A 13,414-nucleotide genomic window follows, 5' to 3' on the forward strand; every position below is an offset into this window, starting at 1 on the left:
TTTGTTTGGAGACGAGTGCTCTTTGCTATACAAAAAGAGGGCTTCATTTATTTGCATTTTTGGTATAAAGAACATTGTTTTAAATTTTCAAACATGTGTGTGTCTGAAATTGTATCTGTACATTTTCAGGAGGATTCTGCCAGAGAGCTCGACAGAACAAATCATGAAGGCACCTTTATGGCAATGCTCAAATTCTAAGTGAGATGTTTCTGTCATTTCACTGTTCTAGAGCTGCTCACTTCTAGGATGTAGGTGAATTCGATGAACTGCTTGTTTTGAGTCCATTGACATGGGAATTGTTTTGAGGTCCTTGGAAAATCCTTGGTCAAGTCACATGATTGTCAAGCCACTCCCACCTGGTCACATGGCCGACAAGCCACACCCACAAAATAAGCCATGCCCAAAGTGTGGTGGTAAAAAATTTGGTAGCCCTTCACTGGTGCGGAATATTGTATATAATTGATCACATTTTTGTTAGTTTCTTCAATGCTTGCAAAATACACTGCTCAAAAAAAAATCAAGGTGACACTCGAACACATCCTAGATCTGAATGAATGAAATATTCTCATTGAATACTTTGTTCTGTACAAAGTTGAATGTGCACGACAGCATGTGAAATTGATTGTCAATCAGTGTTGCTTCATAAGTGGACAGTTTGATTTCACAGAAGTTTGATTTACTTGGAAGTTATATTCTGTTGTTTAAGTGTTCCCTTTATTTTTTTTGAGCAGTATACATTGCAGCTGGTCTCTCTCTCTCTCTCTCTCTCTTACACATTTTATTTATAAGCAAGAGTTCTGTTTTGAGAACAAGAATACATTCCAAGCCTTCAGGTTTTCAATGAGCAGCTAACAAATTTGAGGTGGAGATACCGGTAATCAGTAAGGGGACAATCTTGGATAGCATCATCGATAATCCATCTTGCAGGCCTCAAGTTAGATAAGATAAATGATACCAAAAAGGCAATATGAAGCTCTTCCATAGTGGAGATGAGGTTTATTTTAGAGTGGTCTGCCCATTCATTGGGATCAATAGATCACCCTAAGCACCAAGTTGATTCAATTGGTAAGCAATAATGAGTCGCCAGATTGTACGAGGGTTGCCCAGAAAGCAATGCACCATTTTTTTTCCCCTCAGGTTACAGTAATGGTACGAATGTGAAACTTTCGATATACATTATTTGAATTGTCAGGAGTGTGTGTAAATTGTGCGTTTCTTCAGACAGATAGTATAGCTGCAGCCAATGTTCCCTCTAGTTTTTTTTCCGGGGTGGGCGGAAAAGTATAGTGTCTGAGCGGAAGTCCCCTTGGGACTGGGTGGCATAGAAATATAAATAAATCCCTTCTTTTTTATTAAAAGAAATTAATAATAAAACCAAACCAAACTCTATTACTATTAAAACTAAAACAACCAGCAAATCCAAAAACATAACTATTAATAAAAACAGGTGAGGGCTCTTCCAACTAGCACCAGTCACTCACCCACAAAAGTTTGGGGGCAGTGGGGACAGAGGCAATTTATTTTCTCACTAGGGACCCCAATGGTGTGAACAACCTAGGTCAGTGATGGCGAACCTATGGCACAGGTGGCACGCGGAGCCATATCTGCTGGCACACAAGCTGTTGCCCTAGCTCAGGTCCAACGTGCATGTGTTGACCCCCTCAGAGAGGGTTCACATCTTGGGCGTCCTCCTTGATCCACAGCTAACATTAGAAAACCATCTTTCAGCTGTGGCGAGGGGGGCATTTGCTCAGGTTCACCTGGTGCCTACCAGTTGCGGCCCTGTTTGGACCGGGAGTCACTGCTCACAGTCACCCATGCCCTCATCACCTCGAGGTTCGACTACTGTAACGCTCTCTACATGGGGTTACCTTCTGCCGCACGAATCCCAGTGACCGGTTAGGTCCCACAGAGTTGGCCTTCTCCGGGTCCCATCCACTAAACAATGTCGTCTGGCGGGACCCAGGGGAAGAGCCTTCTCTGTGGCGGCCCCGACCCTCTGGAACCAGCTCCCTCCAGAGACTAGAATTGCCCCCACCCTCCTTGTCTTTCGCAAACTCCTTAAAACCCACCTCTGCCGCCAGGCATGGGGGAATTAAGACATCTCCCCCAGGCCTATATAGTCCTATGCATGGAATGCTTGTGTTGTATGTTCTTTTTAATAATGGGTTTTTAGATTTTTAAATATTAGATTTGTTCTCTGTATATTGTTCTGTTGTTGTTGTGAGCCGCCCCGAGTCTGCAGAGAGGGGCGGCATACAAATCTAATAAATAATAATAATAATAATAATAATAATAATAATAATAATGTGTGTGCCAGACAGCTGGTTTTTGGCTGGCACAGAGGCTCCGGGAGGGCGTTTTTGGCTTCCAGAGAGCCTCCGGGGGACGAGGGAGGGCATTTTTATCCCAACCCGGCTCCAGGAAAGCCTTTGGAGCCTGGGGAGGACAAAACGTGAGCCTATTGGGCCCACCAGAAGTTGGGAAACAGGCCGTTTCCGGCCTCCAGAGGGCTTCCGGGGGGCGAGAGAAGCTGTTTTCACCCTGCCCAGGCATTGAATTATGGGTGTGGGCATTCGTGCATACGCGATAGCGCACGTCCACACTCTTTTGGCATCAGAAGGAAAAAAGGTTCTCCATCACTGACCTCGGTTGTTCCCTTGACCCAGGTTTTCCGATCTTCCGGAAAGGCAGTCCAAATTATCATGTTCTGACAGATATTTTGGTCCTTGTGGTAGCTTTTAAAGCTTTTTGTCGTTGTTGTTTGGACTACTTCATTTAGGTAGTAGTTTCAACGCTATGAATTAAATGTTGTGTTGTGGGTGTCTTTGCATTTTCTTTTGTTAACGTTCCGGGGCATTTTATTTGAAGTGCTGTAAACCATTTTATCCACTGGATGCTCTATTACATGTAACACAAATGAATTAAGATTATATTGATAACCATCTTCTCTGATTTCTTTTATTTTAAAAAACAACAACAACCAGTCTGGACACAGGCTCTCAACCAAATCAGTAGCAAGCACATTATTTATTTAAATTAGTTTTACAAATTTCACTTGATTGGTGAAAGATGTGTGGATGTACTGAGAATCATTAAAAAATAGTAGCTGCTATAAATTAATCAAATTCTATTATATTTAGAACAACTTTTAAAAAATTAAAATCTCTTTCTTTCTTTCCTTCTTTCCTTTTTCTTCTTCCTCTTTTACTTTCTTAGCCTATAGGCACATTTTAACTTTTGAAGAGCAGGGATTGTTTGGAAGCCATGAAAATGTTTTTTAGCTTGATGAGAAAGGTGGATTTTCTAATATTAATTAAAATTAAGACAGTTTCCTATTCAGAAATCTGCCCAGGCAGTAACGAGGCAGAAAAAAGCGTGTTTAAATAACACTTGACCCCCAATGTGAACATGCATGTTATGCCGGCTGAAACACCGATTTGCAAAAAATGAATGATTGCTGATTAAGCACCACATAGACTATTTTCAAGTCGCCAGATACCACTTTAAGCTTAAAGTTGTACACTTTAAGTACAATGGAGAAGCGCAAGTAACATTTCAATCAGCAAGACTCAAGTTTATCGTTGCTTAATTCCTCTCATTGCTTTCGCGGTGTCGTAACTTATTTTATCTGTATCCATCATGGTAGCTTGCCATGAAGTCAATTCGTATGGTTAATGGTCTTGAGGCCTAGTAATATCCCAGATTTGTTTTTCCAAGTGTCCAAGCTGAGATCCTTTGTAGTGGTCGGGGAACCAAAAGGAATTACAGCGGTACCTCTACTTATGAACTTAATTCGTTCCATGACCAGGTTCTTAAGTAGAAAAGTTTGTAAGAAGAAGCAATTTTTCCCATAGCAATCAATGTAAAAGCAAATAATGCGTGCGATTGGGGAAACCACAGGGAGGGTGGAGGCCCTGTTTCCTCCTAGGAGATTCCTAGAGAGGCCCCACTGAGGCTTCTCCCTGCCTTTTCCATCCCTGTTTCTTCCTAGGAGATTCCTAGAGAGGCGCCACGGAGGCTTCTACCCGCCTTTTCCGTCCCAGGAGATTCCTAGAGAGGCCCCAGAGAGGCTTCTCCCCACCTTTTCCAGCTGTTTCCTCCCAAGAGATTCCTAGAGAGGCCCCACGGAGGCTTCTCCCTGCCTTTTCTGGTTACAGTTTCAGAGGCTCGGGTTTGTAAGTGGAAAATGGTTCTTGAGAAGAAGCAAAAAAAAAATTGAATACCCGGTTCTTATCTAGAAAAGTTTGTAAGTAGAGGCGTTCTTAGGTAGATGTATCACTGTATCTACCTTAGTGTGCTCCCAAATCTTGTTCTTTCTGAAAAAGGTCAGATCCAAGGTTCAGCTCTTTTTGTACATTCAATCTCTGGCTATGACACCATGAGATAAGAGTAAAAATGCCCCTTACTTAATTCCTGGAAAGGGGAACCATATAAGACAACTGTCAGTTGTATGAAAAGTTCAGAAGTTAACCCAGGAGGCTGTGAGATCCTCTCACCTTCTCTAATACCATCCAATCAAGAGGAGAATTGGATTTTTTTCTTATTTCTAGTCCATCTGGTCCCCATAGACAAGCAACATTCTTTGCATTCCTGCTCAACCATTGCAATATGGGTAAAGTAGAATTTTCCAGCCACGGAGCCTTGACCGAGGAGGCTCCATAACTATTGTGACACTTCTACATGTCCCAACAACACAACTATCTTCTCCTTTGAGAAGTGTAACATGGCAAGGGCTGCACAGCAAGAGGGCAATTCTCAAAACTGGCCATGGCTAGGAACAGCACAGGCAAACATGGAAAAGACTTCAACTTCTCCAGCAAAGTTGATGATATCTACCCTTGAAGGAACATGAGTTACTAGATACATACATTTGAGTACATGTAGCTTTGTACACACCTGACCTAGTCCAGATTCATCACTCACCAACACCTGTGCTGCATTTGAGTCCCAAAAGCTGACTATTTCGGTCCTAAACTATCGCACGGGGATTTTGAGGAAGTCATCCATGCTCTACTCTACATCGAGAGCAGCCATTGGAAGAATAACTGGCAACTGACCTCCTGCTTTATCTTGGCTCCGATTGGCTGACTCTTGCAGGAAGGAGAATTCTGAGGAAGGAGATACCAGGAAGTGAGCTGAACGTACAAACTGGAAAAACGCTGGGAATGAAGGCGGGAGGCAATAGCATCCCTAGGAGGAGATGGCACCTACGAAGAACATTAAGGTAGGTTGAACGTCAGACAGTATCTCAGGATGACTCTTGGCTGCCTCTTACAGGAAAGGAGATACAGTGGTATCTCATCATACGAACTTAATTGGTTCCAGGAGGAGGTTCGTAAGGCGAAACAATGTTTCCCATAGGAATCAATGTAAAAGCAAATAATGCGTGCAAATCCTTCAGGAAAATCCCAAACTTTAGAAGGGAGGCGAACAGAGGGCAGGGAGGAGCAGCTAAAGGGGGCGGGTGGAAGAAGCAAGGCTAGGCTAAAGGGTGAGTGGGAAGGAAGAAAGGCAAGGGGGGCGCCCCTCCCTTTTCTTTCTTCAAAAGACACCGTTTCAGTGCCTCTGCAAGCACGTTGTTCTCTGCAAAATCTTTCCTCCTCCAAGCCGCCCCTCCCTTTTCTTTCTTCAAAAGACACCCTTTCAGTGCCTTTGCAAGCAAGCTGTTCTCTGCAAAATCTTTCCTCCTCCAAGCTGCCCCTCCCTTTTCTTTCTTCAAAAGACACCCTTTCAGTGCCTTTGCAAGCACGTTGTTCTCTGCAAAATCTTTCCTCCTCCAAGCTGCCCCTCCCTTTTCTTTCTTCAAAAAAGGGGGAAAAAAGAAACCCCTTCATCCCAGCAGCAGCTGCTTGGGTTCGTAAGGTGAAAATAGTTCGGAAGAGGCAAAAAAATCTTAAACACCGGGTTCGTATCTTGAAAAGTTCGTTAGAAGAGGCGTTCGTAAGATGAGGTACCACTGTACTAGGTGGTGAGCTGAACGTACAAACTGGAAAAACGCTGGGAATGAAGATGGGAGGCAATCACATCCCTAGGAGGAGATGGCACCTATGAAGAACATTAAGGGAGGTTGAATGTCAGACTGTATCTCAGGCTTGCTATCCCTTGTGGTTTAGTTCAACCTGGATACACAACCTAAGCTCCATTGCCACCCATAGCTCAGCCTGGTCGTGGGGTCAGTGTGACTTTATGAACCTAGCTTAAACAGATGCAACCTGGCCACAGCCGTTTCCCCAAGCCAGGTTTATCCGTATTTCTCTGGAGTTGAGATCATCCTCTTTATCTGACTTTGGAAGAGTAGGCAGAGCTCTTACTCCACCCATCCAAACCTGGTGGACTTGCAAAGCCTAACTCCATCAGACCACGCTTTGCCTGCTCACATCCATACTGTATCCCGGGGAACCAGAGCAGTTCTGGCCAAAATCAATGAAAATCCCATCGGAATCGGAATCGATCGATTCTAAAATCTGGTCCACTATGTTCTCGGGGCTGGCGGTGGGAGCAATGGCGAGCAAGTCCGAATCCCGGGCCAACTCAAATACTCGCGTCGGGTTCTCCGCGGGGTAGAAGAGTCCTTTGGATTGATCCGACACGCACTGCATCGAACTTGCCGGAACCCTCTCCTGTTCTCCTGCCGGCAGGATCTTCATGGTGAGCATGGAGCTATTGGATCCATTGTCTGTGATGGTCGTGAGGTTGGAGTATTCCGGCATCTCGCCACAGGAGGTCATTTCAGAAACCGAGTGCCGTCGGATGCTCGAGCTGTTGGCGGGGGCTCCCTCTGTCTCATACTCGGCTACGGGAGTCAACAAAGGGTTGTTGTAACTTTTGGATCTCACCACCGGGTTCTTAGCAAGAATATCCCCCGATTTGGAGCGCCGAAATAAGCGTTTTTCTGTTAATAAACACAGAGAACAATTAAAATCTTCATACTCTCCCTACTATGACAACCAACCCACCACAAAAGGTCCGTGCCCAGGTATTTGGATGATGACGTCAAATCAGTAAAGTGAATTTCCCTATAAGGTGGTATTTATGCATATGTTTTGGGAATGTCCGGTAGTGCAGAATTTTTGGAAAGAAGAGTTAATAGGATATTAAATATACGATGGACAATTACTAAGGACGTCTTTGTGACGTCAAAGCTCTGCCCATGGAATTCCCTATTGGGATTCCCCACCTCCTTTCTAGCCTCCAGATCAGCCGAAAATGCCGCCGCCGATCGCAAACAGCCGGGGCTTCTCGGCGTCCTCCGGAACCCGAACCCGAACTTCTGGGTTCGGCGTTCGGAAGAATGCTGAGAAGCCCCCTGGCTGTTTCAGAAGGTGACAGCTGGGTGGCGGCGCTTCGCGGCGGCCTCCCGAACCCGAAAAGTTCGGGTTCGGGAGAATGCCGAGAAGCCCCCCAGCTGTTTTAAAAGGTGACAGCCGGACAGCGGTGCCCAGCAGAGCGCCATTTTGCGATGTGCGGTGGGTTTGTAAGCCGAAAAAAGTTTGTAAGAAGAGGCAAAAAATTTCCGAACGCCAGGTTCGTATCACGAGGGGTTCGTATCACGAGGGGTTCGTATCATGAGGTACCACTGTATAAGTCAAAAGGAAGGAGATGGGAGAATTTAGAGAAATAAAAGAAGCAGCGATAGAAAGCGCTCAAGCGGTAATAGTCCTAGGCTGGAAGGATGCGACAAAATGGACGATACAAAATTGGTATCGGTACATGGTGGATCGTATTCAGTTTGAGATTATGGATAAGAGGTTGAATTTGGCCAATGAAACTAATCTGCGGGAACCGATGGGACGATGGGACAAGGTAAGAGGACATGTGGTTAGTAGAATTTGAAGAATAAATTAGAATCACTTTATAATATTTAAATAGATATAATGGTCTTGAGTTAAAATGGTATATAGAAAATATGCCCCCATTTTGGTGGAGGGGTACGAATGTTGTTTAGTGGTGGGCACTTTGAGCATTGAGCACATTGTTATGCGTTGTGTGAATGTTTTACTGATATATTATTATTATATCACAGAGCACTTGTTGTATGTTGTCTGTGTGTTTATATTCTATAAAATAAACATATATATATATATATATACGTTAAAAAAGATATATTGTTATTATAAAAATCAATTAAAAAATTAAATTAAAAAAAGTAATGTGAATTTCTCTTTCTTACATTTGTCTCTATTTTTTTCCTAATCATTCAACTCCCCCATGTCTCTGTGTTTGTACTATTGTCTCTCTTGGACATGAATCAAAAAGAGCATATTTGAAAGGATGGGTGCTCTCATCTTTGCTTCCCAGAACCTCTGTGGATCAGTACTGTCTACATTCCAAACCCTTATTAGGTTTTGGCCTCTTCAAATAGAAGCTTGGTGTTGCTGTCTATTAGACCAGGTATCATTGACTTCACTTTCTTATTAGTTCACGTGTATACTTTATCCTATTCTTCCATGAAGGAACACATTAAGAACCCCCACTCGGTTAAGGACCTCGGAGTACTAATAACAAAAGACCTAAGCGCCAAAGCCCATTGCAACAACATCACCAAGAAGGTTTCATGAGTTGTCAATCTAATCCTACGTAGCTTCTGCCCTGGCAATCTCACACAACTTACCAGAGTTTACAAAACTTTCGCCAGACCCATCCTAGAATACAGCTCACCTGTTTGGAACCCATACCGCATCTCGGACATTAACACTCTCGAAAATGTCCAAAGATACTTCACCAGAAGAGCCCTTCACTCCTCCACCCGAAACAAAATACCCTACGAAACTAGACTCACTATCCTGGGTCTAGAAAGCTTACAACTACGACGCTTTAAACATGATCTAAGGATTGCCCACAAGATCATATGCTGCAACGTCCTGCCTGTCAACGACTACTTCAGCTTCAACCACAACAACACAAGAGCACACAACAGATATAAGGTTAATATTAACCACTCCAAATTGGGCTGTAAAAAATACGAGTTTAGTAATCAAGTTGTCGAAGCATGGAACTCATTACCGGATTCCGTAGTATCTTCCCCTAACCCCCAACATTTTATCCTCAGATTATTCACAGTTGACCTCTCCAGATTCCTAAGAGGTCAGTAAGGGGCGTGCATAAGTGCATTAGCCCCTGTCCTATTGTCTCTCCTATATCTCCTATATTGTATCTACTATTCTTCTATTCTATTCTTATACTACTCTCATAATATCCTTCTAGTCTCTAATTGATATACAGTGATACCTCATCTTACGAACTTAATTGGTTCCGGGGCGAGGTTTGTAAGGTGAAAAGTTTGTAAGACAAAACAATGTTTCCCTTTTGCCAGCCGAAGTGCCCATTTTTTCGCTGCTGGGATTCCCCTGAGGCTCCCCTCCATGGGAAACCCCATCTCCGGACTTCTGTGTTTTTGTGATGCTGCAGGGGAATCCCAGCAGTGCAAAAACGAGTGTTTCGCTGACAACGGAAGTCCGGAGGTGGGGTTTCCAGCGAGGGGAGCCTCAGCAAAATTGCAGCATTGCAAAAACACAGAAGTCCTCGAAACCCCACCTCCGGACCTCCGTGTTTTTGTGATGTTGCGATTTCGCTGAGGCTCCCCTCGCTGGGAAACCCCACCTCCGGCCTTCCGTTGCCAGCAAAGCGCCCGTTTTTGCGCTGCTGGGATTCCCCTGCAGCATCGCAAAAACATGTAAGTCCAGAGGTAGTGTTTACCATGGTGGGGAGCCTCAGTAAAATCGCAGCAGCGCAAAAACGGGCACTTCGCTGGCAACAGAAGTCCGGAGGCGAGGCATCCCAGTAGCAGCGGCTTGGGTTTGTAAGCTGAAAATAGTTTGGAAGAAGAGGCAAAAAAATCTTAAACCCCGGGTTTGTATCTTGAAAAGTTTGTATGACGAGGGGTTTGTAAGACGAGGTATCACTGTATTCTATTCCTAAATTTTCACTTCTTTCTCTAATATATTTTGCTTGAGTATAACCTCTATAACCTTCATTGTGTATTATTGTACATTGGACAAAATAAATAAATAAAATAAAAATAAATTAAACATCATTTTGGTAGCTTCCAATCCCAAAACATCCACACCATGTCAGGAATTCTTTCAGGTTCGCCACAAGATGGCGCTAGCTGAATACTATACTTTTCCTGGAACCAAATTATAGCTTTGGCCGCTGATCCTGTTTGCAAAAGGATGTAGCAATAGACTGCACCCAAGGATTTAACTGAGAGCATTTTGGGCTTTTTTCTCTTCTACGTTCTCCCTTGTGCTCTTTTCCTCCCTACCTCAGGCAAACTGCATAAGAAGTTTATACAGTGATCCCCCGTTTTTCGCGGGGGATGCGTTCCAAGACGACCCGTGAAAAACGAATTTCCGTGAAGTAGAGGAAATATTTTTTTAAAATGTATTTAACGAGTATTTGGACTTTTAAAACCCACCCTTTGCATTAAACAGTCATTCTATAATGTTTCTCAGCTGGAACTACATGTGATATCCTACCAGTTTCTTTAATAGAGTACAGCACTACTGTAGAAGGATTTTATGAATTTTTAACGGATTTAAAATTTTCAATGGATTTAAGCCCTCTTTGAAAACCCGTGAAGTAGCGAATCCGCAAAAGATGAACCGCGAAGTAGCGAGGGATTACTGTATAAATGTGTATTTGCACACCAAGACAACTAGACACAAGAACAGTTTTTTTTCCAAACGCCATTACTAAACAAATAATTCCCTCAACACTGTCAGAGTTTCTACTAAATCTACACTTCTATTCTACTAGTTTTTCTCATCATTCCTATCATCCTTTTCCTCCCATGTTGACTGTATGACTGTAACTTGTTGCTTATATCCTAAGATTTTTATTAATATTGCTTCTTCATTGCTTATTTGACCCCTATGACAATCATTAAGTGTTGTACCACATGATTCTTGACAAATGTATATTTTATTTTATGTACGCTGAGAGCATATGCATCAAGACAAATTCCTTGTGTGTCCACACTTGGCCAATAAAAATTCTATTCTATTCTATTCTATTCTATACAGCTAGATAAATTTGTATTTATCTATCTCTTTTGAAAATCCGTGAGAAAGAAGATAAAATTATCTCAGGAAAGAGATGGATGTTCATTTATTATTATTTTTTGACCCTTCTTTTGTTCCACCCTCCCTCTTCCTGTCTTTTCCTCAAACAACAGCCCCGTGAGATAGGTTGGTCCAAAAACAGAGCGACTAACCCAAAACTGTACAGGGCATTTTTGTGGCTGATTATGATAATTAGAAACTAAGTTTCCCTACTCCCAGTCCATACTTTCTCTGCCCCACTCTGATTTCTGGACTGAGAGGGAAAGATTGAACCAAAATCACCCGGAAGTCCCTGTGCCTATGTTAAGGATAAGAATCCGAGTCTTCCTGCTCCTAGTTTGATAGCTTTACCACTGGCTCTTGGGTTGGAGAATGAGAGAGAGAGAAGAGAGAGAGAGGGAGAGAGAGAGAGAGAGAAGAGAGACGAGAGAGAAGAGAGAGAGAAGAGAGGAGAGAGAGAAGAGAGATGAGAGAGAAGAAAGAGAGAAGAGAGAGAGGAGAGAGAGAGAAGAGAGAGAGAGGAGAGGGAGAAGAGAGAGGGAGAAGAGAGAGAGAAGAGAGAGACGAAAGAGAGAGAGAGAGAGAAATTTTGTAGGACTGAAAGAGGATTGGAGCAAAGAGATCAGGTAAAATTTTTGCGTGACTTTGATCTCCTTGTTCGTAATCGAACATTTCCCCCACTATGGAATACAGCGATACCTTGTCTTACGAACTTAATTTGTTCCGTGACCAGGTTTGATAAGATGAAAAGTTCGTAAGATTAAGCAATTTTCCCCATAGGAATCAATGTAAAAGCAAATAATGCTTGCAACCCCATCCCAAAAGTCACCCCTTTTTGCCTTGCGCCGCTGGGAATCCCCGCCTCCGGACTTCCGTTGCCAGCCGAAGCACTGGGATTCCCCTGAGGCTCCCCTCGCTGGGATTCAAAGCAGCGCCCGCAAAAATGAAGGGATTCAGAGCACTGCTTTGAATCCCAGCGAGGGGAGCTTCAGGGGAATCCCAGCGCTTCGGCTGGCAACGGAAGTCTGGAGGCGGGGCATCCCAGCGGCGGCGGCTCGGGTTCGTAAGTTGAAAATAATTCGGAAGAAGAGGCAAAACAATCTTCGTATCACGAAGTTCATATGAAGACGGGGTTCGTAAGACGAGGTATCACTGTATCATTCTTCCACGTGGAAAGCCTACTCAGAGGTCTTCAAACTTTAAAACTTGTGGACTTCAACTCCCAGATTTCTCCAGCCAGCATAGCTGGACAATTCTGGGACGTTGAAGTCCATAGCATAGCTGGCTGGATAATTCTGGGATGTTGAAGTCCACAAATCTTAAAGTTCCCACATTTGGGGACTCTTGGCCTACTTGGGTCAATTCTACAGTCCATCGACCTTCCTGGACAGAACTTCTATACTCTAGGCACTGCAGAGAGATTTTCACAATTTCTGAAATGTAAAGAAGCAAGTGTATGGAATCAGGAAGTAGGTTCCAGGATGCTTTCTGATATATGTGAAGTATCTGATAAGAAAGCTACTAACTGTAAAGTTGGTTGACCTATTAATTGCAAAACAAGCCTTGGGAGATGACGCCATTGGTGAAGAATCGGGCGTCGTATATATGGGTGGTCAGACTACTATTATACAGAATTAATAAATTGTTTTCTGTTACGTTTATATGCTAAGGCATGCTATCACTGGCCAAGCTCTAAAAGTATTACCTAAAATGCAGGAAGAGTGAGTGAGAGCACCATCACTGGAGTACAAACCGTATGTCCCCAAGTAAGGGGAAACCACTTTCTGTAAGAGAGTTTCCAACTTCAAATAATCTTCAGTGACTCCTTTTGATTCATGAACACCCTGAAAAACGAAAAGGAGAACACAGCTTCAATATCTTAAAAAAAAAAAATCATAATCAATATAACGGTAAAGGGTTCAGGATTAACATGAATGAGAAGTGCAGGGTTTGGAGTTTGGGAGAGACAAGGAAACCCCACCTCCAGACTTCTGTGTTTTTGTGATGCTGCGATTTCGCTGAGGCTCCCCTCGCTGGGAAATCCCACCTCCCACAGACTTCTGTTGCCAGCGAAGCGCCCGTTTTTGCGCTGCTGGGATTCCCCTGCTGGGATTCCCTTGCAGCATCGCAAAAACCCGGAAGTCTGGAGGTGGGGTTTCCCATGGAGGGGAGCCTCAGGAGAATCCCAGCAGCGCAAAAACGGGTGCTTCGGCTGGAAAAAGGGGTGAGTTTTAGGCTTGCACGCATTAATCACTTTTCCATTGATTCCTATGGGAAACATTGTTTTGTCTTACGAACTTTTCACCTTACGAACCTCGTCCCGGAACCAATTATTTATTTATTTATTT

General features: G+C 43.5%; 2 protein-coding genes across 2 annotated transcripts in view; both read right to left on the bottom strand.

The window, feature by feature from the left end:
- LOC139169313 (rho GTPase-activating protein 8-like) overlaps window positions 1–13,414 on the bottom strand; it is a 104,376-nt gene that overhangs the window by 47,389 nt on the left and 43,573 nt on the right. The window contains exon 7 of the mRNA XM_070755288.1: window positions 12,772–12,910. Within this exon, the coding sequence (XP_070611389.1) occupies window positions 12,772–12,910 (139 nt within the window). The remainder of the gene's footprint in view (window positions 1–12,771; window positions 12,911–13,414) is intronic.
- On the bottom strand, window positions 2,931–6,965 carry LOC139169314 (proline-rich protein 5-like). Its single transcript, XM_070755289.1, has one exon. The coding sequence runs from the start codon at window positions 6,729–6,731 to the stop codon at window positions 6,357–6,359; it is 375 nt and encodes a 124-aa protein (XP_070611390.1). The 5' UTR covers window positions 6,732–6,965; the 3' UTR covers window positions 2,931–6,356.

This window comes from Erythrolamprus reginae, chromosome 6 (genome assembly GCF_031021105.1).
Source record: "Erythrolamprus reginae isolate rEryReg1 chromosome 6, rEryReg1.hap1, whole genome shotgun sequence".
NCBI lineage: Eukaryota > Metazoa > Chordata > Lepidosauria > Squamata > Dipsadidae > Erythrolamprus > Erythrolamprus reginae.